The sequence below is a fragment of the Artemia sp. Qi Xiang Cuo genome, chromosome 2 (assembly GCF_049724085.1).
Source record: "Artemia sp. Qi Xiang Cuo chromosome 2, ASM4972408v1, whole genome shotgun sequence".
Lineage (NCBI taxonomy): Eukaryota > Metazoa > Arthropoda > Branchiopoda > Anostraca > Artemiidae > Artemia > Artemia sp. Qi Xiang Cuo.
Genome location: NC_142795.1, coordinates 47,706,151 through 47,734,019, shown reverse-complemented (window position 1 = coordinate 47,734,019; position 27,869 = coordinate 47,706,151). Strand labels below are relative to the sequence as shown.

The 27,869-nt window shown below is 37.0% G+C and overlaps 1 protein-coding gene across 1 annotated transcript in view; it reads right to left on the bottom strand.

The window, feature by feature from the left end:
* Window positions 1-22,391, bottom strand: part of LOC148955296 (parkin coregulated gene protein-like) — a 63,565-nt gene extending 41,174 nt beyond the window's left edge. The window contains exons 1-3 of the mRNA XM_089108136.1: window positions 22,303-22,391; window positions 19,182-19,457; window positions 12,301-12,472 (exon numbers count right to left, since the gene is read on the bottom strand). Of these exons, the coding sequence (XP_088964262.1) occupies window positions 12,301-12,472; window positions 19,182-19,427 (418 nt within the window). The 5' untranslated portion in view covers window positions 19,428-19,457; window positions 22,303-22,391. The remainder of the gene's footprint in view (window positions 1-12,300; window positions 12,473-19,181; window positions 19,458-22,302) is intronic.
* Between the last annotated feature and the right edge of the window lie 5,478 nt (window positions 22,392-27,869).

The window sequence follows — 27,869 nt, the reverse complement described above, 5'->3', positions numbered from 1 at the left end:
ATCTACTGAGATTCAGATCCATGTGTTCAATGTATAAAATGGTGGACCCACATCCCCTTTCATTAAACGTGTCCAAAGTTGATATTAATTTATTCACCCAGTTAAAAAAATTGTCTTCAAATTCGTTTAGACCAGGGTAAAAAGTCTGATTGCCAGTTGAAAAATGAAAATAAAAAATATCCCCAGATGTCCCCTTTTGTAAAAAAACTTTTTGATTAGCTCATGCCTTAACCCCTCCTTGGCCCCTCCCTGTATTAATCTAAATCTTCAATTGCGATTAAATTCTGTCAATGTAGCTAAGGAGACAATTCACAGGGTCATTTAAAATAATGCCTCTGTCAACCACGTTTTCCTCGGGGGGTTAAAATTTGCCCTGTACGTTTGCATGTGACTTAGAGCAGACTCTAACAAATAAAATGCACGTAATTCCGAGGACATAGCACTATTTTCATGTCCTGCACCTATTTGTACAGGATCCAATTCACTAATAGTAAAGTTCTCATCAAAAATGTCCCCGGAAGAATTAGGCCCAACAATTTGCATTGTTGTATCATTAAGCGAAATGGTGGGGGGTGACATAGAATTGTCAATGCCCCCCGTTTGTTCAACTGCAATGGTTGGAGATGACACGAGGTCCCCTAGTACATATTCCAAGGTGTTTGGGGACAATTGATCAAGCCAGCCTGTATTGTCCTGCAATGTAATTTCTTTACGAGGACCCGGTTCACTTGCACTAGTAACATTGCCTAAATGTTCATGCATAAATCTATCTACCCAGTCCGAATCCTCTGTCATATCGATATCACAAGTTAAATCGTCTAGGCTAGCTATTTCCCCGAAAAAAAACATCGTTAAGGAAACCCCCGTGCCATTCTATATTATCTACAAATAATGTAGCTTCGTCTCTGAACTACATTGGCGGTGACAGAATTGGTCCCGTAAATTCAGTTGTTGTATTATTCAACGGCGGCGCTATTTGATTAATCTGTAGAAAAAAGTTTTTATTTTCTATATGAAATAACCATTATTTTTATAAAGTTAATAAACTATGTAAATCTTTCGTAGTCATTGTCCCACCCCCGGAACAATTAAAAGAAGAAGAAGAAAAAAAAGTTACATTGGCATATGTCTTTCATAATGACAACTGAACATGTTAAAAATATATATATATTGTTTTAGTCAGGAAAATGAAGTCTTATTCTTAGAGGATAAGTTACAACAAGAGAATGATATATAAAATAATGGTTTTATTCAAAAAAAAAATTTTCAGAATAAAATGCAAAATAGGGATCCAGCTCTAATGCTTCTCCCTCTTAATTATAATTCTCAATAAAATCCAACCATCTTTCAACCGATGCAGTATGTTCTATGAAACATTGCTCTTCAGCCTCGGTTAATGGGCATGAATCCCATATATTGGTTGCTGGTGTTGGTGTAACTTTCTCGACAATCCGAATTTTCCTATGTCGTTTGGCGACGGATTTGATTGAAGTGCTGGACGTAGTTAACCTGTACTAAATAAATCATTGTAAGCGAGGAACTTTTTTTTCTCCTTCCATATCAACAATTAAAGTGCAATTAAAATGCTGGATGGTCCATTTTAGAGCTCCGGAGGAGGACCTTTGGGGACCAGGAGCTTCCTTTGGGTTAGGAGTATTGGAGCCCTTTCAACTTGAAGGAGCGGACTTCACAACACTGTTCAAATAGAACTTGTGTATTATAACAACCCTAGAGTTTCAGCCTAAAATCCTTTTCGAAAATATATTCTAAAATCATACTTTTAAAATGTCTCTAACTGTTTCGTCGAAATAATTGCCTAAAATGTCCAAAAACGGTTTCGCCCAAATAATGTTTTTGATAACACCGCGTTGTCACATTTTAAATTATTAAGAATCCTTTTTTCCTGTGTTAATACCTCTTCATCTAAGATAGAAAACTTCCGATTATTTGAAATCCCACTTTTGTAACGAACGTTTAACACACACAACAACACATCATTATATCTATACATCACATTCACACATTCATCACACACAAACACATACATAAACTACAAATTCATGCATACACACATCACACACACACACACACACACACACACACACTACACACACTACTACACACACACACACACACACACACACACACACACACACACACACACACACACACACACACACACACACACACACACACACACACACACACACACACACACACACACACACACACACACACACACACACACACACACACACACACACACACACACACACACACACACACACACACACACACACACACACACACACACACACACACACACACACACACACACACACACACACACACACACACACACACACACACACACACACACACACACACACACACACACACACACACACACACACACACACACACACACACACACACACACACACACACACACACACACACACACACACACACACACACACACACACACACACACACACACACACACACACACACACACACACACACACACACACACACACACACACACACACACACACACACACACACACACACACACACACACACACACACACACACACACACACACACACACACACACACACACACACACACACACACACACACACACACACACACACACACACACACACACACACACACACACACACACACACACACACACACACACACACACACACACACACACACACACACACACACACACACACACACACACACACACACACACACACACACACACACACACACACACACACACACACACACACACACACACACACACACACACACACACACACACACATTGAAAATTGTTTATGATATAGAAAAAAGAATTAAAAAAAAACACCCCATTACCCAAAAACCCTCCCACCCAATTTATACTTTTTTTTAAATGAATTTAAGTTAATTTTTATATACCGAGTTGTTTTATTTAATAAATAAAATAAAAACGGTCTGAAATTAAATAATTAACGTGTTGTACTACCTTAACACCATACTCAAGTACATATAATTTGTCCGATATGGTCGACATGGCGTTTTTCTCAGCTCTAAGTGTGTAGTTTTTATATTGTAAAGAGCGAATCGCCATTACTTTCGCTCTTGGCATTAAACTACGTTCTACATAGATTCTACACACATTCATGGTGAAGTACTTTTTAACAAAATGTTTAGGTACCCCCTTGCAAACTTATTTGATGTCTTTGTTGTGTGTTTCCACACAGTATACCTTCGGACCAGGAAACACACCACTGAATATCAGATCGCTACCCGTTTCAGATTTTAGCATTAACAATTGATTTGGGGCCTGGCGTTTCACTAGATCTGGGTAGAGGGATTCGTCCCAATTAGTGTAGTCCATTCGTGAGCTAATGTACTCGCCATTTTCCAAATCATTCAATAGAGTTTCAGTTTTGACTTTTAACAGGAGTGAATCAGTATCCCCGTAATACACTTGAACTTGTATCTCAATCGGCCACTGTACCTTGCATACATTATAATAAAATGACAACATGAGTTTCTTGGATATTTCAGTCATTGCACTTCCGGCTGCAATATTTTTATTTAAAATAATGTTTCTTTTCTTACGATGTAGGAGCACCATATCAGAGCATATGATTGTGAACGATGTGAAGCTTGGATCTGTAATAATTTGAGAACAATCTTTGGAGTTGGTTACAATGTCACAATGACTTTTGCTTCATACGCACTTGCCCATTTTATCGAAAGCTGAGTTCAAAATGAGTTTATAGACTTCTTTTTCAACTTTCGTTTTCGCTTATGAACGCTTACTGACAAAGGTGTCAATAAACGTTTTCATGAAAGGCTTTTGATCAAATTGGAGGGTTCTATGAATCTTTGTGACCTTGAAACCATTGGACACCATCCATTTCAATAGCAAATGATGAACAACAATATTCTGTTTCGGGTTGAGGTCGGCAATTAGTTTTTGTTTTGAAGGTACCCAGTGCATACTCCCGTCCTCTACAAAAGATAAATTGTAGGGGCTCAGAGAGTCCCTACCCACCGGTCTATTTATGCACGGAAAAACAAAGTCTTTTACCGAGTCATGGATTTCCATGGGTATTTCACCGTCAATTTCAAAAAACCATCCCTGTGCCCCATTCTCCTCAACACTGGCAATGTCGGGGAAATTCGAAGCACATGGATTGTCAAGCCATTTATAATTGCCACACGGCAAACAGTAGTGAGACATTGCCGATGGGTTAAGAGAATTCCTATACAAAAAAACTGCGTCCGACTTTTCATCGGTGTGCTGTCCGGTTGGATCAGTTTTCATGATACGATCCCCGTGAAAAACATACTCACCCCTCATTGATCTCTCTACAAACAAATGCTGATCTACATCGGCGATCAGACCTATTTCTTCTTTGCTGATTTTAAGTATCAAGTCCATCACCAAATGAGGAGTGGAAAAATGACAACCTAAATCCAACCCACATTCCTCATCGATTTTTTCTGTATTTTTGCACACAATGTCCAGAAGAGTGGGTACGTCACTTGCCAAGTGTAGTTTACAATAATACCACCCATTTTTACATCCGTCCTTTGCCCAAACCCTCTTAGCAAATTCATAGTCACTAGTGGTACACTCACTCTCAGTAAGAGAATTGTAAAAAGCTTCAATGGGCGGTAGTGACACCTACTCTAGCCTCGAGCCAGAGTTGTAATAATCATATGGATATATACCCTTGCACGTTAATGAATCATACATTTCATCATTGGGGAAGCGCTGTTTGAGGAGGGGGAAGCTATCAAAATTGTCACTTTTCCGTACCTGAATCAATTGACTTAAGGATTTGAGGAAGAAGCTGAAAGAGTCTAAAAAACGGATTTTATTCAGTCACGTGTTATCCTTGTCAATCATATTCCACGTAAGTTCTAGCAGCAGTAGCTTCTCCGATGATTTGGGTATGATTTTATATGAAAAAGAACCATCTATCCATGCGTCATCTACAACTCCACCCTTGGCAATGCGGGCCAATGCCGGTAGAATTAACTTTAAGTCGTAATTGGAATTGTGTATAAAAACAGGTACGAAATATTGTTGTCTAACGTTTAAATTGCATGACTGATGTGCTAACCCCCTAAAGTTACTCCCTCCGATGTAATTTCCTGCCACAAATGATCATGGTCAATCACCTTCCTCCTCCCCCATTCCCAACAACATCATCAAATTCTCCCTTACAAACCCAACATATTTTACGATTTTTCATGGCCAATATGTCATCTGGTGATAGGAGCATAGGATAGTTTGTATAACGAAGGCACGAAATTGCACCGTTCGCTGTTTTAATTAGACTGACCAATGCCGAGCGCATGCAGTCTTCACCGTCACCCAACATCTCAACTACATCCAGCACTTGCATGGTATTATTGGAATCTCGTTGCGCGTGAGCGTAACAGACCCCTATGGCTTCATGTATTTTAACACGATTTGAATTTGACGGATCGCACACGTCCGTCAGTTTAGCTTCGCAGTCTAAAGCGATCTTATTGCTCTGCAGGAGCGTGTTTTGGAAATTTTTAAAACGTAAGATCGCTCTATCTCCGCTTACCGTCTCCACAGCCTGGTATCCATGACGTTTACAGTGTTTCGTGTGATGCTTTAACTTTAAATCAGAGCGAAATCTTGAGAGACATGTTGGACAGTAATAACACACACCATCCCGCTTTTTACCCTCACTTAGAACCCTACTAATATCCGTAATTGGATTGAAAAGACCAATTGAATCGGGGTCTGTGGTTTGGGTGTATAGAAGCCACACCCAATGTTCTACTGATTCAATTGAAGGAGCCTACACTGGAAATAATACTCCCTTCTTATTGGAACGCTCGCCTTCCTCACATTCTGTTTTTTGATGTAACACCATGACACCAACCTTAAACGGGCATTAGCCCGCTAAAAAATCTCTATTCCTTTTAGGGTTACGGGACATGTACAATTTAAACAATTAAAATCTACTTTGGGGAACTTTGAACCCTCCCTACCATTAACTGCCATTTTATCCAACTTTTTCTTAGTGGCATCATCGCGTAGAGGTCTTTATGCGGCAATTAAAAATGCATACTTGAAACACTGTAACCTCGTATCGAAACAGATTCGTTGTATCCCCTTACACCCCTCTCAATCTGAATGATATTTTAATTCAATTGCACTCTCCCCATGCTCACCTCTTACAATAAAATCCTTTTTGAATCTACAAATATTAACATTTAAACTTTCAATAAATAAAACCACAGATCCACTAGTCCCCTCGATATAATTTTCCAACTTGCTTTGAATACTATTAGCCCAATTTAAAAAAACCACCACGTAATTTGATAAATGTGGTCGAATCTCCAGCATCCCTGTGTGCAATTATCTTGAATACATCTCGCTCGCGTTCTCATTTAAAAAAATATTTTTAGTGATCTTTATGCTTTTAATCTGGCCCTCACTCCCCACGCTTCCATCTGTTGTTAAAAAAATGCGCGACTAATATGATTATATAAATTCGTAATGGCCGAGGGATCTGTTATTATATCCCCCGACATTAGAGAGTTGAAGGGATCAACGAAATTGGCACTGTAGACCTTTGTGTGGTGCAAGGCAGAGTTGGACAGAAAAAAATCTGGAAGAGGGGATACTGGTGTTTTGTTGTATTACTACTACTACTAGTACTAGGTATATCATTAAGCGGAATGGTGGAAGGTGACATAGAATTGTCAATAACACCACCCCCAGTCTGTTCAATTACATTGGTTGGAGGTGGCATGAAGTCCCCTAAGCCTGATAGTACATATTCCAAGGTGTTTGGGTAAAATTGATCGAGCCAGCCTGTATTGTCCTGTGTTGGAATTTCTTTATGAGGACCCGGTTCAGATGCACTAGTAACACCCCCTAAATGCTCACGCATAAATCTATCTGACCATTCCGGGTCCTCAAACATGTCAATATCACAAGTTAAATCGTCTAGGCAAGCCATGTCCCCAAAAACATCATTAAAAAAACCTCGATGCCACTCCATATTGTCTAGAACTAATAAAGGTTTGTCTCTGAACTCCATTTGTGGTGATAGAATTGGTCTAGTAAATGCTGATGTCTCATCACCCAATGGCGCTGCTATATAATTAATCTATAGAAAAAAGGTTTTATTTTCTATGTGAAATAACCATTATTTCATAAATTTGGAAAATCATGTCCATTTCTAGTCGTGTGTTTACCTGAACATTTAACATGTACCATTTTTCCACACCAGCCCCCATAAAACTCAATTCCTCCTCCTAGAATTATTTAAACTAAATACATACCCTCCGCCCTAGAAAGTTCAGAAAAAAACAATGGCCAAATTTCTAGTGGATAATTCTTCTACTCGTAAACTAATTTTTTAAACTAAATAGTTACCAACGCCCTCCTCCCTCAAAGAGTTCAGAAAAACACAATAGCCTTATCTGTAGTGAAGCATTTTTCTACTCGTAAACTAATTTCTTAAACTAAATAGTTACCCCCGCCCTCGTCCCTCAGAAAGTTCAGAAAAACACAATAGCCTTATCTCTAGTGGAGCATTTTTCTACTCGCAAACTAATTTTTTAAACTAAATAGTTACCCCCGCCCTCCTCCCTCAGAAAGTTCAGAAGAACACAATAGCCTTATCTGTAGTGGAGCATTTTTCTACTCGTAAACTAATTTCTTAAACTAAATAGTTACCCCCGCCAACCCCCCACAGAAATTTCAGAAAAACACAATAGCCTTATCTGTAGTGGAGCATTTTTCTACTCGTAAACTAATTTCTTAAACTAAATAGTTACCCCCGCCCTCCTCCCTCAGAAAGTTCAGAAAAAAACACAATCGCCTTATCTGTAGTGAAGCATTTTTCTAGTCGTAAACTATAAAGTTACCCTCTCCTCCCTCAGAAAGTTCAGAAGAAAATACAATAGCCTTATCTGTAGTGAAGCATTTTTCTAGTCGTAAACTAATTTTTAAAACTAAAAAGTTACCCCCTTCTCCCTCAGAAAGTTCAGAAAAAAAAATACTCTTATCTCTAGTGAAGTATTTATCTACTCGTAGGTTTCCTGAATATTTAAAATATACCTGTTAGCAATATAATCCAACAAAACCCAATTCCTCCTAGCATTTTTAAGTAAATAATCACGTATAAGTTAGAGCTAAAATATATACATTTACAAATTCAGATTGCACTTGTATATCCGAAATCCCTGGAAAAGTATGAAGGGGGGTCTTATCCCGATGTCGAGCAGACAAGACCGATGCATTATGAGAAAGTATCCATTCCCTCTTGAATTTTCTACCAGGTTGCATAGTGGTCTGTGCAGAGCTGTCACTGGCATCAGAGGGTTCTGATTGGTTTAACAAAATTAAAATGGATCGCCGCGTAGATTGCGTCGATGTGGAAGCATTCCGTCTTGGTGTCTTTTTTTGAGGAGGTTACTTTTAGGAATCCTCTTTCTTAAAAAGAAGACAAAATTTAGTATGGAAAAAAAACCTATTCCCTTTTTTACAGAAGAAAAAATTAGTCTGCACAAAGAATCCCCCTCTCCCGCCCCTCCCAGTACATCAAATCCAATACAATGATTTAAAATATATATCTAAAAAATAGTCAACCATATTAAAAACTAACCAAACACTAAACTTCAGTGGTGTGTGTCGGAATGACCACAATAGTTTTCTTGTCAAAGGATATACGTGTCTGCACAAATAACTCACCCCTCCCCCCTTTACTGTTCATTCGTAGAACTAGTTTGTGTTTTCACCTTACAATGACCGTGTTAGAATTGATACATTGGCCCCTTCCCTGTCTTATATTTTTATAAAAGCCTCTTAATCATCTGTTAAATCCTTTTGCTTTCATCAAATACATCTCGTCTAATTTGGCCAAAAAAAAGAAACTCTTGTCAACGAGTCTTGAATCGCGCATTTCCTTCCTTTGTTATCTAAACCCCGATAAGACGCATGCCAATGTTATTTTGAAATCATCCCCTCTTGGTAGCAGGATTATAAACATGGATGGTTTTATTCAAACCGGAAAAAGACAGCACATTTTAGATGGACGATGGGAAAAGGATATTTTTGAACGAAATGAACTCTTTCTAGTGAATTAAAACATGTAAACAAAGCAGTAGAGGATAGATTTTATTTACATAAGGGAAAAAAGCGTAAAATTTGTTTTCTAGCGAGTATGCTCATCATGTTTTAATGTTTGTGTTGTTGGAGGAGAGGGGGACCTATACCCCTGAAATTTGAATTTACTGGTAAAACAATTTTTATCTGGAAATAAATTAAGAAATTCAGTAAACTATACTCACGTTGAAAAATGAAATATCCATTGTTTCAAAGTTTTCAGTGTACTGTACGATATATTAAAACCTAATGAAAATTAAATTGTTATGCATGAACATTTTATACGGAATTTCAAGGACGAACAAAAACGGATGTTGCCTTCGAAAAACACTATGGTTGAGTTACATTATTTTGTGCATACTCCTCAAAACATGTCTGACTACTTTATACCATACCACCTTTAAATAAAAATGTGCACCTGAACTCACGATGTACATTCTTATGAAATTCTTTTTAATAACAAAAAAAAAAAAACCTGTCTGCTCAAGTTATATAATTACGACCATACTCTAAAAACATGTTTGACCACATTATACCTTGCCAAGTTTAAAAAACCTTGACTTTAGTTTCATAACATGCATTATAGTGTGCCAACTTTTAAAATATTCACGTGTAGTTTAATGACACAGCCATGAGTTTTTCTTGCACTATTCCAATGTATATTTTCATGTACCGTTCAAATCAACAGCAATTTCAATGTATATTTTCATGTATATCTCATACTGCATACTAGGTAACTACTGGCGAGGGCTGAAAGTTATGAACTTTACCTAATGTTTACATATAGCCTAGTATTGGTTATTGGGAAGTATACAGACGTTTACAAGGGGGATTTTTTTCTGGTATTGGAGGGGGGGGGTCGGGGTTTATGTGGGGGGATCTTTCCACGGAGGAAGTTTTTATGGGGGAAGGGACATTGCTATGAAGGGGGCGCCGGGTTTTCCAGCATTATTTAAAAAAAGATCAAAAATTAAATAAAAAAATAAACAAGTTTTTCAACTGAAAGTAAGGAGTAACATCAAAACTTACAATGAACAGAAATTATCAAGTATATGATTGGGTTCGCCCCCTAGTAATTGCTTCACTCTTTACATTAAAGTTTTTTTAGTACCTTCATAAGAGCTATTTATTCTAATTAACGGCCTTTGTGATTAAGGGGTCATTTTTAAAGAATTGGAAGAAAATTCGAACTTTAGCGTAAAGAGCGAGGTATTGACTAGGGGGCGTACCCCCTAATATACCTATTAAAATATATGGATATGGAAGTTCGTTGCGTAAGTTAATTCGTAAGTTACATATATTTATTACTAATAAAAACGTTCGTAAATAAAATTAAACAACTTTCGAGAAAGTCATTTAACCAAATAAAGGTAAAATTGGTGTGCAATTTTTTTTAATTGTTCCTGTACGGTGAGCCAAAATCAAAACCTGCATTAATTCATAAACATTCAAAAATTAAATAAAAAAACAAGTTTTTTTTACTGAAAGTAAGGACCAACATTAAAACTTAAAACGAACAGAAATTAGTTCATGTATGAATGGGGCTGTCCCCTTCTCAATGCCTCCCTCTTTACGCTTTATTTAAACTCTTTCTCACAGCGCTATTTTTTAAAACAATAAGAAATGTTAGCGTTAAGAGCGAGGCATCGAGGAGGGGACAGCCCCTTTCATATACGGAATAACTTCTGTTCGTTTTAAGTTTTAATGTCGCTCCTTACATTCAGTTTAAGAAACTTGTTTTTTTTATTTAATCAAAACAAGAATCAAGTCGGTCATAAGTCAGAACGAACAGACGTTCAAACAGATGATTGCGATAGTCTATCGGCAGAAAAACATCAACTACTAAAAACCTTCAACACACAGAGTAAGGAAATTATCACCCTCCTTAAAAATGCTAGATGTCAAATCACGCTTTGCATAAATGGTCAGACCACCTGAGGGTACGCTATTAGGCACATAACTTCCAGATTTATTCAACGCAAAAATGAACTCATGAAAGTCAAATAATGTTCCTGGATACACAGAATATCAATTGTACTAGTAAAATCATAAAACACTGGGATTTTGTTTATAAAATAACTAGGGTATCCTTCTTATGTGTCTTTTTCTGCGGTTCTCGGGACACTTTATATTGTAGCAGTATTGGTCACAATTTGACAAGACACAAAGAATACTTTTGCAGTGCTTGGTGTACTTCGCTTTGTCTCGTGATAGGAAGATCCACATCTCGTACAGATGGGTGTATCGCAACAATCCTCGAAATGGCTTTGTAACCACTTTTATGACAAAAATAACAAATTTCGGAACACGTATTTTTGAGTAACCAGACGCTCATAAACAATTTTCACTTATTTTCTTAAGAATTCATCATGGTCTTCACAAAAATCGAAATTTACTTTAAAAGTGCGAGAGGAGCAACATTTTGACATTTTGGAGCTCTTTGGAAGGGGATCTTTGAAGCTTCACTCTGGTTTTCAGGAACTCCCTTGACGACACCAATAAAAAAGGGTAGCTTCACGCTTGCTTCAACCGAGGGTTTACTATAAAATACACTTAGTATCCATATGTATTTGATACATCAAAACTAATGATGAAAACTGTCTCTAGCTTCTCAAATAAAGAGAATATTTCACAGTTCTAAATTCAAGTATGTTTAGAGAAAAAAAGTGTTATATGTAATTCACTGTACTTATTAGACTTTATTGATATATTCTTTCCCTATACCTCCTCCTGAAGCAACTCACGGAATATATTTTATTAGATCAAAGCTCTATTAGGCAATTTTTGATATTTGAGGAGATCTACACAGCATTTTAAAAATAATTAGGTGTATTCACAAGATATATTCTGCTCTTTTATGTAACTTAATTTACTAGTCGGAGTTATTGATAAATCTCATGAAGTATATTTTCATGGATCTGAGGTTTTTTCTTAGGGATTCTCTTAAAATTTTTAACTTTGTTTATGTTGTGCTTTTAGAGGATTCGAATGAAATCCCATAGATATAGTGGCTGGTGTTTCTTCACAACAGCGACTCATTGGACACAGTTGCTGCAGCTCTAATGGAGCCGAGTCACTGGGGCTACAGTTTAAATCTGCAGTCAAGTTATACTTACGTCTTATAGGAGATACTACCAACTGGATGAATCCAGGAATCCTGTCACAAAATCTCCCAATTAGGTCATATCCTCCAAACCTGCTTAGCACATCATAGGGTTTACTTGTTTCACAAAGACCATCCAGAAAAAGAGGGACATAAATGGTTGGGTCGAGAGTATCTGGGTTCGTCTAAAAGAAGATGAAAAAGTTTCAAAAAGGAAACCGCAAATAATTTTCCTGCAAAAATTGGGTGGTTGGAAAAGAAGACTTTGTGAAGATCTAAATAAAATGTTACCGCATGAATAGATCATTCACGGGCAGAGTCAATCCTAGCAAAAGATTTACATGATTGTACATCAGTATTATTTTGCGACAAAAGATTGAGGGGAATCAAATTAATTCCTATGCCTGAACGCTTCAAGACAACAACATTTTGTGAGTGGCAAAATAACACACTCCAAAATATTTTCCTTGAACGGTTCTTATTGAACAGAAGTAGATAATAAGGGGTGTATCCATATTGCATTTTTTTCCCCCATTATGCTTCACAATAGTGATGAAACTTCCTGGCGAAGAGATGTAATCCATGCAATATCCCCATTTTGCGTAATTTCATCCATTATTTCTGCGGCATCCAGTCTTCAAGCGATAACAATAAGGAATATCCAGGTTCAAAACAGTTAATTATCCCATTTACTCAATTCAATTCAAAATGGGTTTATTTACAAAGACAAAAAGTAAATCGTACATAATACAAAATACTTAGTCCATTTCTGGACGCCGAGAACCACAAATAATATCATTTCAACTTAATACGTAGAGTGGTCACCGCTGTTACTCCCAGACACAACATTACCTCTCATTAATAAAAAAAACAAATAACCATTAGCTTCCTGTTCCTTTTCCCAGGGGAAGCCATCCCATCATAGATAATAATAATAAAGAAATCACGCTTTAATTATTTATATTTTAATCTTAAATGTTTTATTTATCATACTTTACATTATTTATCATACTCTACTTTAACTTTTCTTTTGTAATGCCAATAAATAATTTTTACTCTTTTTTAAATGAAAGTAAGGGAGCTCCAGCCTCTCAGCTCTTCCGGGATCTGATTCCATACCTTTGAGCATGCTATATTTTGAGCAAATTCTGATCGTACAGTCAGGGTGAAGGGTATGTGCAGGTCTGATGACGATCGAGTAGGCAAATTATGATGGTCCGAGTTAGGCTGGAATGATGTTTTAAATGAAAGAGGAAGCTCACCAGCTAGAAACTTAAACACAATGGTAAAGCATGACAGTTGATGCAGCAACTCTAGTGACAAGTACTCTTCATTTTTTCCAATGAATATGAGATGTTGTCTATGAATAGAATTCAATTTTTGCAGGCTAGATTTGAAATTTGACTGCCAGGTCATTGCACAGTACTGTAAACAGGGCTTTATGAGGGCGTTGTACCGAGGGAAAAGTGTTTTCTGTGGCAAGATGAGCTTCAGTTTTTTTTATTATTCCAAGATTCCAGGATAGCTTCAGCTCTACTGCTTGGATGTGATACAGGAACAACAGGTTTTCATCAATGAGGATTCCCAGGTATTTCGTGAAGCGCTTTTCTGGCCGACTAATCAGACCTCTGGAAGTTGGGATGCCACATATCTCTGGATGAACACCTGCGACCCAGGAAAAAAATGAAACGCAAGATTTATCAACATTAATGACTATTCATTTCGCATCCACCCAGAGATATGTCTTCTCCAAAACATCCCTCAGCTTATACATGAGCATTGTCTTATCCTTTTGACAACTGGCAAGCGTCGAATCATCAGGAAAGGCCACAAGATCATTCTCATCATCTTTGGACTGAAAATAATCTACATCATGGCATAGGTTAGAGCAGTGAAGATGAGTGCGAGCGAGGTTCAGCACTAGACTTAGATCGTTAACGTGGATCAGGAATATTAGCGGGCCTAATATTGAGTCCTAGGTGAAATCACAGTTGACGAGTACATCGTTCCTTATATATTCCCCCATATAAATCCTGTTGTCCCTAACATAAGATCCGAACCAATCCAGAGCTTCACCTCGTATTCCTAAGTGTTACAGTTTCCCGAGGAGAACTGAGTGGTACATACTATCAAATTCTTTTCTGATATCAAGCAGAACCGCTGCAGTTAGTAGGCCAGAGTTCAGATCTTTGTGTATCCATAAGCTTGAAGCTGCTAGTGCATCTTGGGTGGAGTGCCCTGGTCTGAACCCAAACTGGCGATTATTAAGAAGCCCTTTCTTCTCCAGAAACAGGAGTAGCTGCTGCTTTATAGGTTTTTCAAAAACTTTTGAAAATACTAAAAGAATAGATATAGGTTTGTAATTAGCCGGGTCAAGTCAAGAACCTCCTTTGTGCAGCGGAATTACACTAGCTTACTTTATTAATTTTGGGAAAGTACCCTTTTGCAATGACAAATTTATTAAGTAAGTAAGGGGCTCAATGACAGACGGGGCAACTGCTTTTAAAACTTTTGTGTGAACTCTGTCGAACGCAGAGGCCTAATAGCCTCACAGATTTCGTATGATTAACATAATTTCAGATGGAGAGACAGGTGTGAGTGCCACTTTAAGCATGCCGGACCAAGGTAATCTTTAAAACTCTTGCTGGGCTTTCCATATTGCTAGAAGATAACTTTTACCAGCAAATATCTTATGGCGGAGTGACTGCTACATCCTTAAATTATTTAACATCATTTTTTTCAACTTAAGGTTTTCTACTTCCTAATTCAATTGCTTTTTAACGATTTATGATTCTCCTTTTTTTAGTTTCCATAGCAAAATCCCTATCATGTAAAAAATTCCAAATTTCTAGAAAATTTCAGTATTTCACATCACATTTCTTCAGGTAGGGCTCTTCTACTTCATAATTTATTTCATTCTTTAACCATTTAAAATTCTTATTTTTCGAATTTCAATAGCAAAATCCCTTTCGAGTAAAAAATTCAAGATTTCTTGAAAATTTCAGCCTTTCAATGTCATATTTTTTGCAGTAAGACCTTTCTACTTCATAATTTATTTCATTTTCTAACTATTTACTATTCATACTTCTCGAATTTCAATAACAGAACCCCTTTCATGTCGCTATTACTGCTAATACTACTACTATTACTTCTACTACTACTACTAACATTACTAATACTAGTACTACTACTACTACTAATGCTACCACTACTGCTGCTACAACTACTGCTACTGTTACTGGTAAGTGTGATCAATGAACAGAACATCTTTACAGTCATACTGAATTTTTTAAACCCTTTGCTTTGCTCTTTTAATGTGCGCAAGTTATAATCGACAGACATCATGGTATCCGTTCAAAAAAAAAATTATGAAGAATGTTTTACGTCCCTTCTCTTTTTCATGTATACATATATCTCTTTTAGTATTTTTGAAAAGATAACTTGATGTAACGATGCCATAATAACATTGAATGTATCCCTCTAAGGAGCTATCTCTATTTGTACCAAAGATTCAGTTTTATGAAATAGCTTCTTGAAGTTTGATTAATTTTGACTTTTCAATGTTATATTATGATCAAAGACAAACTGTTTAAAATGGTTTTTTTCCAGTAGAGTGGGTGTGAAACTTTAGCTTTTAGAGGGCTTGTGAAACTCTAGCCCAGGACAATTTCCCCATATACAAAATTGAGTAGTCCCAGAGAAGGCACAAAATGGATACCTTGACATGCCGATTAGATAGTCTAAGGAGTTGAAAACGGTCCAGATATAAAAAAAAGCTTCTAGGACAGGGGCTGGATGGTCTCCAACCACTTTCAAAGTTAAAAAAAGGAACTAGAATAATCAATTTTCGATTGAATTAGCATCCTCTGAAATTTCTATGACCACGAAGCGGGGAGTTGGATATATGGAGGGGCAGCCCCCTCCCACACGGAATAAATTCTGTTCTCTTTCGGGTTAAACGTTACTTTATACCTACATAATGAAGGCGTAGACCAAAAATTTTCCCGGAGATCATGAGGACTAGGTATCAATGTCTACCTCGTCACTTCACCCATTCTTTAGAACTAATTCCGTATTTATCTGAACTCCTAATGAGGGTTAGAATCTTTTGACACTAAAATGGACCCCCCTCCCCACCTAAAAAAGAGGTCAAAGAACCCTGCTGTAAATTTTCAAGCTCTTTCAAGCTCTGCCGATTTTCGATTACAAAAATAGCGAATTTTGTGCTTTTTGCCAAAAGAAAGATCATAGATGTATGTTTTTTTTTCTCCCTCGGGGATGATCTTATCGAACCAAGGGTCCTAGAAGATACAAAAAGGGATCATTTGAACGAATAATAAATGTTCTAGTAATTTTTTTAAAAGACGAAACAGATTGGAGAGCTACTAGCTCCCTTCTACACCCCTTTCCCCCAAAGACATTCAATCGAAATTTGGAGAATGCTATCTGGCTTAGAATGATTAAAAAGTGAAATAAATATGCCTCTGGGGATAACACCAGCCTCCACAGTCCCTAAGGACTGTGGAGGATAATACCAGCCTCCACGGCTGCAATCTATGCAATTTTATTGTTTACATAAAGTTTGACTCCAGCTTATCTAAACTACATTAAATGTAACAATATTGCAAGGCTAGTCCAGTTTTTAAAATATTGATTGATTGATACTGCCCATATTTTGATATCTCTCAGGTAGTTCATAGGAAATAGTGAACAAACATAACGTCTTTTAATTTACTCAGCTCCGTGTCGTTTTTAAAGAATACCGTTAGCAAAATGTTGGTATCTTGCCCTAGTCACTTAATTCCTGAAAGATTTTAGCTTATTAGACGACCAAGACCAAACAGGACTACCTTTTATGCAATTAAGCAAAGAGGAAAGAAGTTTTGTCACATGAAAGTTAAGAGAAGCAGTAAACACTAAAATGAGTAAAATTTATTCCGTATGCAATTTATTCCATACATAATCCGGAAATACGGAATAAAATCTGCTCGTTTTAAAGTTCAATTTTGCTCTCTACTTTCATACGGTCGACTTTCTTTGTGAATATAGTTCCAGGCTTACCTGCATGAGTGAAGGGTAATACTTCTCTAGAAGAGTTTGAGGATACTGCTACTACCACCACTACTACTACTACTACTACAACTACTTCTGCTACTACTGCTACCACTACTACTACTACTACTTTTGCTATTAGTAGTACTCCTAATGCTACTGCTAGTGCTACTACTACTAGTGATACTGCTGGAACTAATACTACTACTACAACTACTACTATTACCACTTCTACTACTACTACTATTACTGCTAATACTACTACTATTACTTCTACTACTAATATTACTAATACTGCTACTACTACCACTCCTGCTACTACTACTACTACTACTACTACTACTACTACTACTACTACTACTACTACTACTGCTACTACTGCTACTCCTACTAATACTACTAATACTGCTACTATTATTTGTACTACTACTACTACTACTACTACTACTACTACTACTACTACTACTACCACTACTGCTGCTACAACTACTGCTACTGTTACTGGTAAGTGTCATCAATGAACAGAAAATCTTTACAGTCAGATACTGAGTTTTTTAAACCCTGTGCTTTGCTCTTTTAATGTGCTTAATTTTTAATCGACGGACATCATGGTATCCGTTCAAAACAAAACTTCTGAATATTCTTCTCTTTTTCACATATACATATATCTCTTTTAGTATTTTTGAAAAGATAACTTGATGTAACGATGCCATAATAATATTGAATCTATCCCTCTAAGGAACTATCTCTATCTGTACCAAAGATTGAAAATTATGAAATAGCTTCTTGAAATTTAATTAATTTTGACTTTTCAATATTATATTATGATCAAAGACAGAATGTTCAAAATGGTTTTTTTTAGGGTACAGTGGGTAGAGTGGGCGTGGAACTCGAGCCTTTAGAGGGTTTGTGAAACTCTAGCCCAAGAAAATTTCCCATATGCAAAATTGAGTTGCCCCAGAGAAGGTACAAAATTGATACCTTGTAATGCCTATTAGATAGTCTAAGGGGTTGAAAACGGTCCAGATATTTAAAAAAGCTTCTAGGACAGGGGCTGGATGGTCTCCAGTCACTTTCGACTTTAAAAAAAGGGACTAGAATAATCAATTTCCGATTGAATTAGCATCCTCTGAAGTTTCTATGACCACGAAGGGCGGGGAGTTGGAGATGAGCAGGGGCAACCTCTTCCCACACGGAATAAATTATGTTCTCTTTCGGGTTAAATATTACTCTATACCTACTTAATAAAGGCGTAGACCAAAAATATTCCCGGAAATCAAGAAGGACTAGGTATCAATTTCTACCTCGTTACTTCACCCATTCTTTGGAACTAACTCCATATTTATCTGAACTCCCAATGAGGGTTAGGATGTTTTGACATTAAAATGGACCCCTTGACACATCTACCCCCTTCCCCACCTAAAAAAAGGTCAAAGAACCATGCTGTGGATTTTCAAGCTCTTATCTACAAAAATGGCGAATTTTGTGGTTTGCCTTATACAGGCCTAAACCTTCACGCCATTAAGCAAAGAGTAAAAAGTTTTGTCACATCAAAGTTAAGAGAAGCAGTAAACAGGAAAACGAGCAAAATTTATTCCGTATGCAATTTATTCCATACATACTCCGGAAACACGGAATAAAATCTGCTTGTTTTAAAGTTCAATTTTGCTCTCTACTTCCATACGGTCGACTTTTTTGTGGCTATTCAATTTTAAATTTGGGTGGAATTTCCATTGAATTTCCAAGCTTCATACACAACAAAGTCATATCGTCACAATGGATATTGCACATCAATATGTTACTACAGATATATCTCTCAGGGTACAATATAATAACTTTTACCTTCCAGGATATTTTTCTTCCTTGAGAATCATGCAATACTGCAGCTGGTAGATCTCCACAATCATATACTCTTTTGAATGCGATACTTTTAATAGTAGAACTAGCCGCAAAGCTTACGGACGGGGGTGCCCTTACTATAGTTCCAGGCTTACCTGCGTGAGGAGTGAATGGTAATACTTCTCTTGAAGAATTTGAGGCGTTTGTTCGAAGGGATGAGCAGGAAGAAAGACCATGGTTGTGCCTCATAGGTGTCGTAACATTGTAGTGGTAAAACAACTGAAAAAGTTAGTTCAGTTTATTTTTTTCATTTTTTAGGGGAGAGGGTAGGTTCACGTAAGGAAGATATTTCCATTCAAAGAAAAAAAGAGGTCATATTAAAATCTTTTTAATGTTTTTGCGTTATAACACTTTTTGTATGTTGGGTAAAGTTCTACCAAATCATATTATTGAGCTAGGAATAAAGTGAATACACCATAAAGTGAATAAACCATAAAGTGAATATACCCTGAATCGGCATATATAGGAGGGGGGGCTGAAATTCATTTCCGATGGAAATGATTACTATATTCGTAATGAGCATAAAAAAGGCATCGAGTGGTATGTTCACTTTATGTGTAAGTCAATAATATGATTTGGTAGAACTTTACCGTATATGGAAAGACATTCCAGTAGACAATCTAGGTACTATTTTCTCGTCCCGTTGCTCTCAAAAATATTCTATAAATCTTATTCTTCTTGTTTCTTGGGTTATTGTAAAGACACTTACACAAAATTTCATCACCAGAATCGAATTCCAGGATTATATAATGTAAGTAACTGTAGTAAAATGTTATCGTATCTGGATTCTGAATCAAAAGACTGTACGACTCTTAAAAGACTATATTGGCCGGCTTATAGTTTGAACCTTCTATCTTCCAAATAAAATTAGCAGTTAATCCCAATCAGTTCATTAAATACGTATGAAAAATCTGTGTGTTATGTTCTATTTTTCAGAAACGTTTTTTATCAGAAAACAAGCCAATAGATCCACGTGCAATTGCAATATGCTCTGAATACACAATATGCAATGCACGCGTATAGAAACTACCACTATTTATTTATAGCGGTTACACTTCGATTGCGGTTATTTTTTATTTAATTATGAGTTAACTTTTATTCTGAAAAATAAAAAGAATAATCAGAAGAGATGTGTCATTACAATTTTTAAATTACACTCCAAAAATGTGTGGTTTGAAAAGTCTGTATGTTGATAGTCGAGAAGCCAAAATCTCCAGTATTACACAATATCATTCCAGCATCAGCTGGCAGACTAGGGCTGCACACAAGGCCGTATCAAGGGAAAGTTAGGGGGTATGAACCCCCCTCCCCGAAATGTTTGTCCGACTTGTAAAAATGTAACAAAAAATGATTATAAAAAAATTTGTTTGCATTTTTTGAAGTTTGTTTGTAGACCCCCCCCCAAAGAAATACTTTTGTAAACTCTTCCCCCTCCCCCTACCCCTAAAAAACTACTGGATATGGCCTTGGCTGCACATATGCTTTCTCGGTAAGGAAGCCAGTTTTTGTTCTTTCCCTGTACTTTCAGTCGATTAAACTGTGAAAATTGAAAAACCTAAGTTTTTTCCAAATACCAATATGGATCAATGTTAAAAATTAAAACGAGCAAAATTTACCCTGGCCGAGGGTATCTACCTAGAGTATCGATTTTAACCCTTAAATTAACCAAATTCTTTTTCAAAGTGTATTCTGTAGTCCTTCTCACTGCATATTTAGGAGCCCAAGGGACAGGGGCATGAATTCACAAAAATGAAAAGGGGAGGCAGATGTATTTTTTCAAATATAGAGGGGGCAAAACGTCTTTTTTCAAATATAGAGGCGTAGATTTTTTTTTTCGATTTTTTAATGAAACTAACAAAGAAAAGGGTATTTCTTTTAATGAATATACCAAACTGACGATTTTATAAAACAGAAGAAGAAACAAAAAATCAAGGGAACAGTCGACCTCCATCCCCTTCTCAGTGTACGTTCAAAAAGATTGAATGAGGGTAACTTGTCATTAAGGTCTGCGCCTAAAATTGTCCTCAATCCCTTTTCAATCTAAACTAATAACTAGATTAGAAAAAATCAATCCAACGGAAGTATAAAGTAACGTTTGAAATCAAAACTAAAAGAAACTATTCAGTAAATAGTGGGGCTACTGCTCCCTTAATCTCCCACTCTTTCCACCAAAGTTTGACTTTGATCCCCATCTACTATAAGAACGAGTGCTCTACTGTAAGACCTATGTGACAAAAAAAAATTGTTTTTGGGATTGGAACTGTGTAATTATCCCATTAGCTTTAAACAATCAGATTTATAGTTCAAGTATTTTGAAAGACATTCACTAAAAAAAAAAAAAATGTAAGTATCCACTGGTTAAATTATTACACTGTAAAATACTATCATTTCAGCCCTCAATAAACTTTAGCCTAAAGACAGGGGATTTAGGGAGCGAAAGGTTCCTTCATACACAGGAAAATTTCAGTTCGTTTTGGGTTCTAACGTTGCTCTTTACGTTTAAGATTTGTTTTCAATCTCTCTTTAAATGCATATGAATGTGACATCATTCACACACTTTTTGTTCAAAATTAAGGCTCTAAAACATAGCAAGCCAAAAGGTACACGGTATCATCAAAGAGCTGCTTAGATATTTTTTCAGATCTCCCTAAGACGGACTAAAACTCCAGTCCTAGAATATTTATTTCTTAAAGACGGGCAAGAGGGCACGAGAAAGATTAAAGGCCTCTAAATCGGTTGTAATATGGTTACAATATTCAAATTTATAATCTCAATAATCTGAATTATTTGCTTTTTCAAGCATCTTTTTGTTTTAGTGCGATTTGTTGTCATGTTGAGTTGTTTTTGTATTAATAAAAATATCTGAATCTGAAATCTGAATCTTACAATCTTTACAATATTTTTCAGAGGTACCTAAGCAAAAGCTCAAAACTTGATAAGACGGAGGAGGAGTATATGCCAATTTTCTGCCATTGGCTTAATATTCCATTTTTTTACATTGGCTTAATTTTTATGGCTTGAAATTGCAAGACTTTTATAGTAGTAGTAATAGCAATACACTTACTCTAATTTTTGCAAACTGAAAAAATAAAATTTTCCATCATGTCTCTGTGTGGCTCTTTATCAACTGTCTCAATCTCAGTTGCTAATGGGCTGGAAATGAAATAGATTTTGATTATATGAGTATCCATAGCAACAAGAAGGGACTTCATTCTACTAAAAATAACACTTATCAATAAACCAAAAATTAGAGTTTCGGCAAGTAACAAATAACAAAGGCTTTGTTGCCTAAATAATAGTGAACAGAAGATTGCAAAGCACAATAAAAGGATTTTCAGTTCCCAATTCTAAAAAGAAGAAAAATGCCCAAATAAAGAAGTAGGCAGAGGCTTCCTTGATATTGAATATTTATTAAATACATGGTGAAACTTTTCTATATTGGGTAGAACAGGTATTTCTGGACCCCATCCTCTTCAAACGAACGATCCTCAAAATCTCCCCTCCTGGAACTAAAATATGACTACACATGTATCTAAGCTGGTAAAAAAGAAAGATGATGAAACAAAAAAATTACACTCAAAGAATCCAAAATCTGGACAAAATCTATAAAGAGGAGTAAGGCTAACACCCTCTGTGCCTTCTAAGGACTAGAACGTAAGTTGACGACATTAACACATCTTAAATTGTTTAGACTTAAACTGTCAATACACTTCCGTTTATTCTTTCCAGTAATCTCAGTCATTATGGTGCCTTTTTTTGGATTAATTAAAAAAAACTTTTTCCACACAATAAGTTTTTCAAAGAAAACTAAAGAACTCCATTAAACAAAAAATATGCAAAAATAAAATAATCTACCAAGCGTGAAACTACCACAAATCAGCATCGATAAATAAATGAAACCCAAAACGAACAGAAATTAAAATAAATAACCGTGTCAAACTCAAAACGAGCAGAAATTAACATAAGTTGGGCGCAAAACCCCTATGCCTTCCCAAGGCCAGAACATAATTTGCACTTCACTGAAAAAATATAAATGTTTTTACTTTAATAACTTTAATAAATCAAATAATATTAACATTTTGATTACTAAATATCAGTATATGTATATCATACTGACAATGCACATTCATTTGTATTATTCCAGTAAAGTGCCCCCAGGGCATAATTTATAACCCTTGCCCTGAAGACTCTGGGGGGAGTGTCCCGCTCAAAGGTATAATTTCCTGAATTTTAAACTGCATAGAAAAAAAATGGCTATCGCAAAATTTTAATTTAATATGTTTGGGGAAATGGTTGGCATGGAAGGGGTGTTAGGTACCTTCGAATCAGTTTCGTCTATTAAAAAGGACAAAAGCCGTTTCAATTTCTAATCGAATGAACCCTTTTTGAAGTTTCTACGACAACGCGTTCTATAAAAACCTTATATGCCCCCAGGGCATAACTTATAACCCTTGTCCTGAGGGCTGTCAGGGGATTTCATCCTCAAAGACCTAAATTACAGAACTTAAAACTATGTTGAATAAAATGGCTGTCTCAAAATTTTGATTGGATGTGTTTGGGGAAATGGTGGGCGTGAGAGGGGGGTAGTTGTCCTGCAGTCACTTTCGACTATTAAAAACGACACTAGCCCTTTGAATTTTCAATTGAATTAGCATTTTTTGAAGTCTCTACGACGACACTTTCTATAAAAACCTTATATGCCCCCAGGGCATAACTTACAACCCTTGCCCTGAGGGATTTGGGGGAGTGTCCTCCTCAAAAACATATTTTCTATCAGGAAAAAAACTACGCTGAACAAAATGTCTATCTCAAAATTTTAATTGGATGTGTTTGTGGGTATGATTGCGTGGGGGGAGCTAGTTGCCCCCCAATCCCTTTCGACTATTAAAAAGGGCACTAGCCCTTTAATTTTCCCATCGAATGAGCCTTTTTTGAAGTTTCTATGACAACGCCTTCCATAAGAAACTTACATGCCCCCAGGGCATAACTTACAACCCTTGCTCCAAGGGTTTTGGGGGAGTTTCCTCCTCAAAAATATATTTTCTATCTAGAAATCAACTACGCGTAACAAAATGGCTATCTCAAAATTTTGATTGGATGTTTTTGGGAGAATGATAGGCGTGGGAAGGGGGGGGCTAGTTGCCCTCCAATCATTTTCTATTATTAAAGAGGGCACTAGCCCTTTGAATTTCCAATAAATGAGCCTTTATTGAAGTTTCTACGATAACGCCTTCTATAAAAACCTTATATGTCCCCAGGGCATAACTTAAAACCCTTGCCCCGAGGGTTGGGGGGGAGTGTCCTCCTCAAAAAGATATTTTCTATCAGGAAACTAACTACGCTGAACAAAATGGCTATCTCAAAATTTTGATTGGATGTGTTTGGGGGAATAATGGGCGGGGGGGGCTAGTTGCGCTCCAGTCACTTTTGACTACTAAAAAGGGCACTAGCCACTCCAATTTCCAATCGAATGAGCCCTTTTCGAAGTTTCTACGACAACAACTTCGATACGAAGTGTCCAGGTATGGAGAAGAAGAAGAAAAAAGTAAAATAAACAATACATTGTGCCTACATCGTTCTTTACTCCAATCACTCCAATCACTTTCGACTATTAAAAAGGGCACCAGCCCAGTGAATTTCCAATCGAATCAGCCTTTTTTGAAGTTTCTACGACAACGCCTTCTATAAAAACCTTATATTCCCCCAGGGCATAACTTAAAACCCTTGCCCCGAGGGTTGTAGGGGAGTGTCCTCGAGGGGGGGGGGCTAGTTGCCCTCCAATCTGTTTTGACTATTAAAAAGGGCACTAGCCCTTTGAATTTCCAATCCCATGTGTCTTTTTGACGCTTCTGTCAAAATGCCATTTACAAAAACCTCATCGTACCCCAGGTCATAGCCTACAACCCTTGACCTGAGGATTGTGAGGGAGTTTCCTCTACATAACGATCTTTCACATCTGGAAATTCCCTATGCTGACAAGACTGGCTTCGTCAGAGTTTTTATTGTATCGGCTAGGTGGACTGATGGGCGTTGGGGGGGGGGGGGCTAGTTGCTCCCCAATCACTTTCGACTATTAAAAAGGGCACTAGCCCTTTGAATTTCCAATAAATGAGCCTTTATTGAGGTTTCTACGAAAACGCCTTCTATAAAAACCTTATATGCCCCCAGGGCATAACTTACAACCCTTACCCCGAGAGTTTTGGGGGAGTGTCCTCCTCAAAAACATATTTTCTCTCTGGAAATTAACTACGCTGAACAAAATCGTTATCACAATATTTTGATTGGATGTGTTTGGGGGAATGTTGGGCGTGGGTGGCTAGTTGCCCTCCAATCACTTTCGACTATTAAAAAGGGCACTAGCCACTCCAATTTCCGATCGTATGAGCCCTTTTCGAAGTTTCTTCTACAAAAACCTTATATGCCACCAGGCAATAACTTAAAACCCTTGCCCCGAGGGTTGTGGGGGAATGTCCTCCTCAAAAAGATATTATCTACCTGACAATTAAATACGCTGAACAAAATAGATATCTTAAAATTTTGATTGGATGTGTTTGGGGGAATTATGGGCAGGGGGGGGAGGAGGGCTAATTGCCCTCCAATCACTTTAGACTATTAAAAAAGGCACTAGCCACTCCTATTTCCTATCGAATGAGCCCTTTTCGAAGTTATTACGACAACTCCTTCGATAGGAAGTGCCGGGTATGGAGAAGAAGAAGAAAAAAGAAAAAAAAATAATACATTGTGCCTACATCGTTCTTTACTCTAATCACTCCATTCTCTTTTGACTATGAAAATTAGCATTAGCCATTTGAATTTCCAATTAAATGATGTTTTTTTGAAATTTTCGCGGCAATGCCTTCTATAAGGACCCTAAATGCCCTCAGAGTATATCTTAAAACAAGTGCACTGAGGTCTTTAGGAGATTGTCCTCCTCAAAACCATATTTTCTATCTGGAAATCAACTACGCTGAACAAAATGGCTATCTCAAAACTTTGATGGGATGTGTTTGGGGGAATGATGGGCGTGCGGGTGTGGGGCTAGTTGCCCTCCAATCACCATCGACTATTAAAAAGGGCACTAGCCCTTTGAATTTCCAATCGAATGAGCCCTTTTTGATGTTTTTACGAAAACTCCTTCGATACGAAGTGCCCGGGTATGGAGAAGAAAGAAGAAGAAGAAAAAAGAAAAATAAATAATACATTGTGCCCACATCGTTCTTTACTTAGGCAGCGCTATTGCGTTGCCTATGATGTTAGGAGAAATAAGAACACATAGGTCGAATAGAAATTGTTTTCAGTAAAATGCAAAAAAATTGCTTAATTCCAATAGGAACGAATTTCAGTAACTTTAACGATTTAACTGTCGGGCATTAAATTCCAGCAAAATCAAATAAAGTATTATTTTTGAAAAATAAACTTAAACACTGAAGTACTATTTTTGAACAATAAACTTAAACGAGGTCAATTCGATTGCTACTACTACTACTACTAAAGACTCACAGCAACACCAAGCCGCCTGAGGCCAACACATCTAAAAAGGTTCATCCTCCATTCCAATCTATTTAAAGCCTCCCTCTTTACACCCTCAAGAAGTTCCGATTTCCGTTAAACACTTCCTTACGAGCTGCTCCCATAAAATTGGGGGACGAACTGCTTTTCGTTTGGCCCTAGATGGTTCGCCGAAAAGGACGATATTTGGCAAGCTGCAACCTTTCGTCCGCAGACCATGTCTAGCCATCTTGACCTTTCTCTCATTATAGCCCTAGAAAGCCGGATACAATCATATTTTTGTACAGCTTATTTTTTGAAATATGGTCAGTCGAACAATCTGTAGACAATCAAACAGTTCGTGGCAACGAACGGTAAGCAAGGAGCGACCCGGCTCAATAGTAACCAAAACTCCAAAAAACTGAATTTTGAGGCCAATAGATATGTCAAATAAATCAGATTTTTATGCTAATTTCAAATATATAAGTATCATCAAGTTTAGTCTTACCCAATAAAAGTTATGCGCCTGAGAAAATTTTACTTATTTTCGAAAAAAGGGGGAAACACCCCCTAAAAGTTATAGAACTTTAATGATGGTGTGTTTTAATGGTGTGACTTAAATCACAACATCGGATTCAGCGTATCAGAGAACCCTACTGTAGAGGTTTGAAGCTCCTATCTGCAAAAATGTGGAATTTTTAATTTTTTGTTAGAAGAAAGATCACGGATGCGTGTTTATTTATTTTTTTTTTTTTTTTTTTTTTTTATTTCCCCAGGGATGATCTTATCGATCCAGTAGTCCTAGAAAATCGTAAGAGGGCTCATTTGAACGGAAACTAAAAGTTCTAGTGTCCTTTTTAAGTGACCCAAAAAATTGGAGGGTAAATAGGCCCCCTCCCACGCTAATTTTTTTCCCGAAGTCACCCAATTAAAATTTTGAGATAGCCATTTTGTTCAGCCTCGTCAAAAATCTAATAAATATGTCTTTTAGGATGACTTAATCCCCCACAGTTCCCAGGGGAAGGGCTGACATTTATGAACTTTGCCCATTGTTTACACATTGTATTGGTTATTGGGAAGTATACAGACATTTTCAGGATTTTTTTTATGGTGGGGAATGGGGCTGGAGGGGGGGGGGTTACT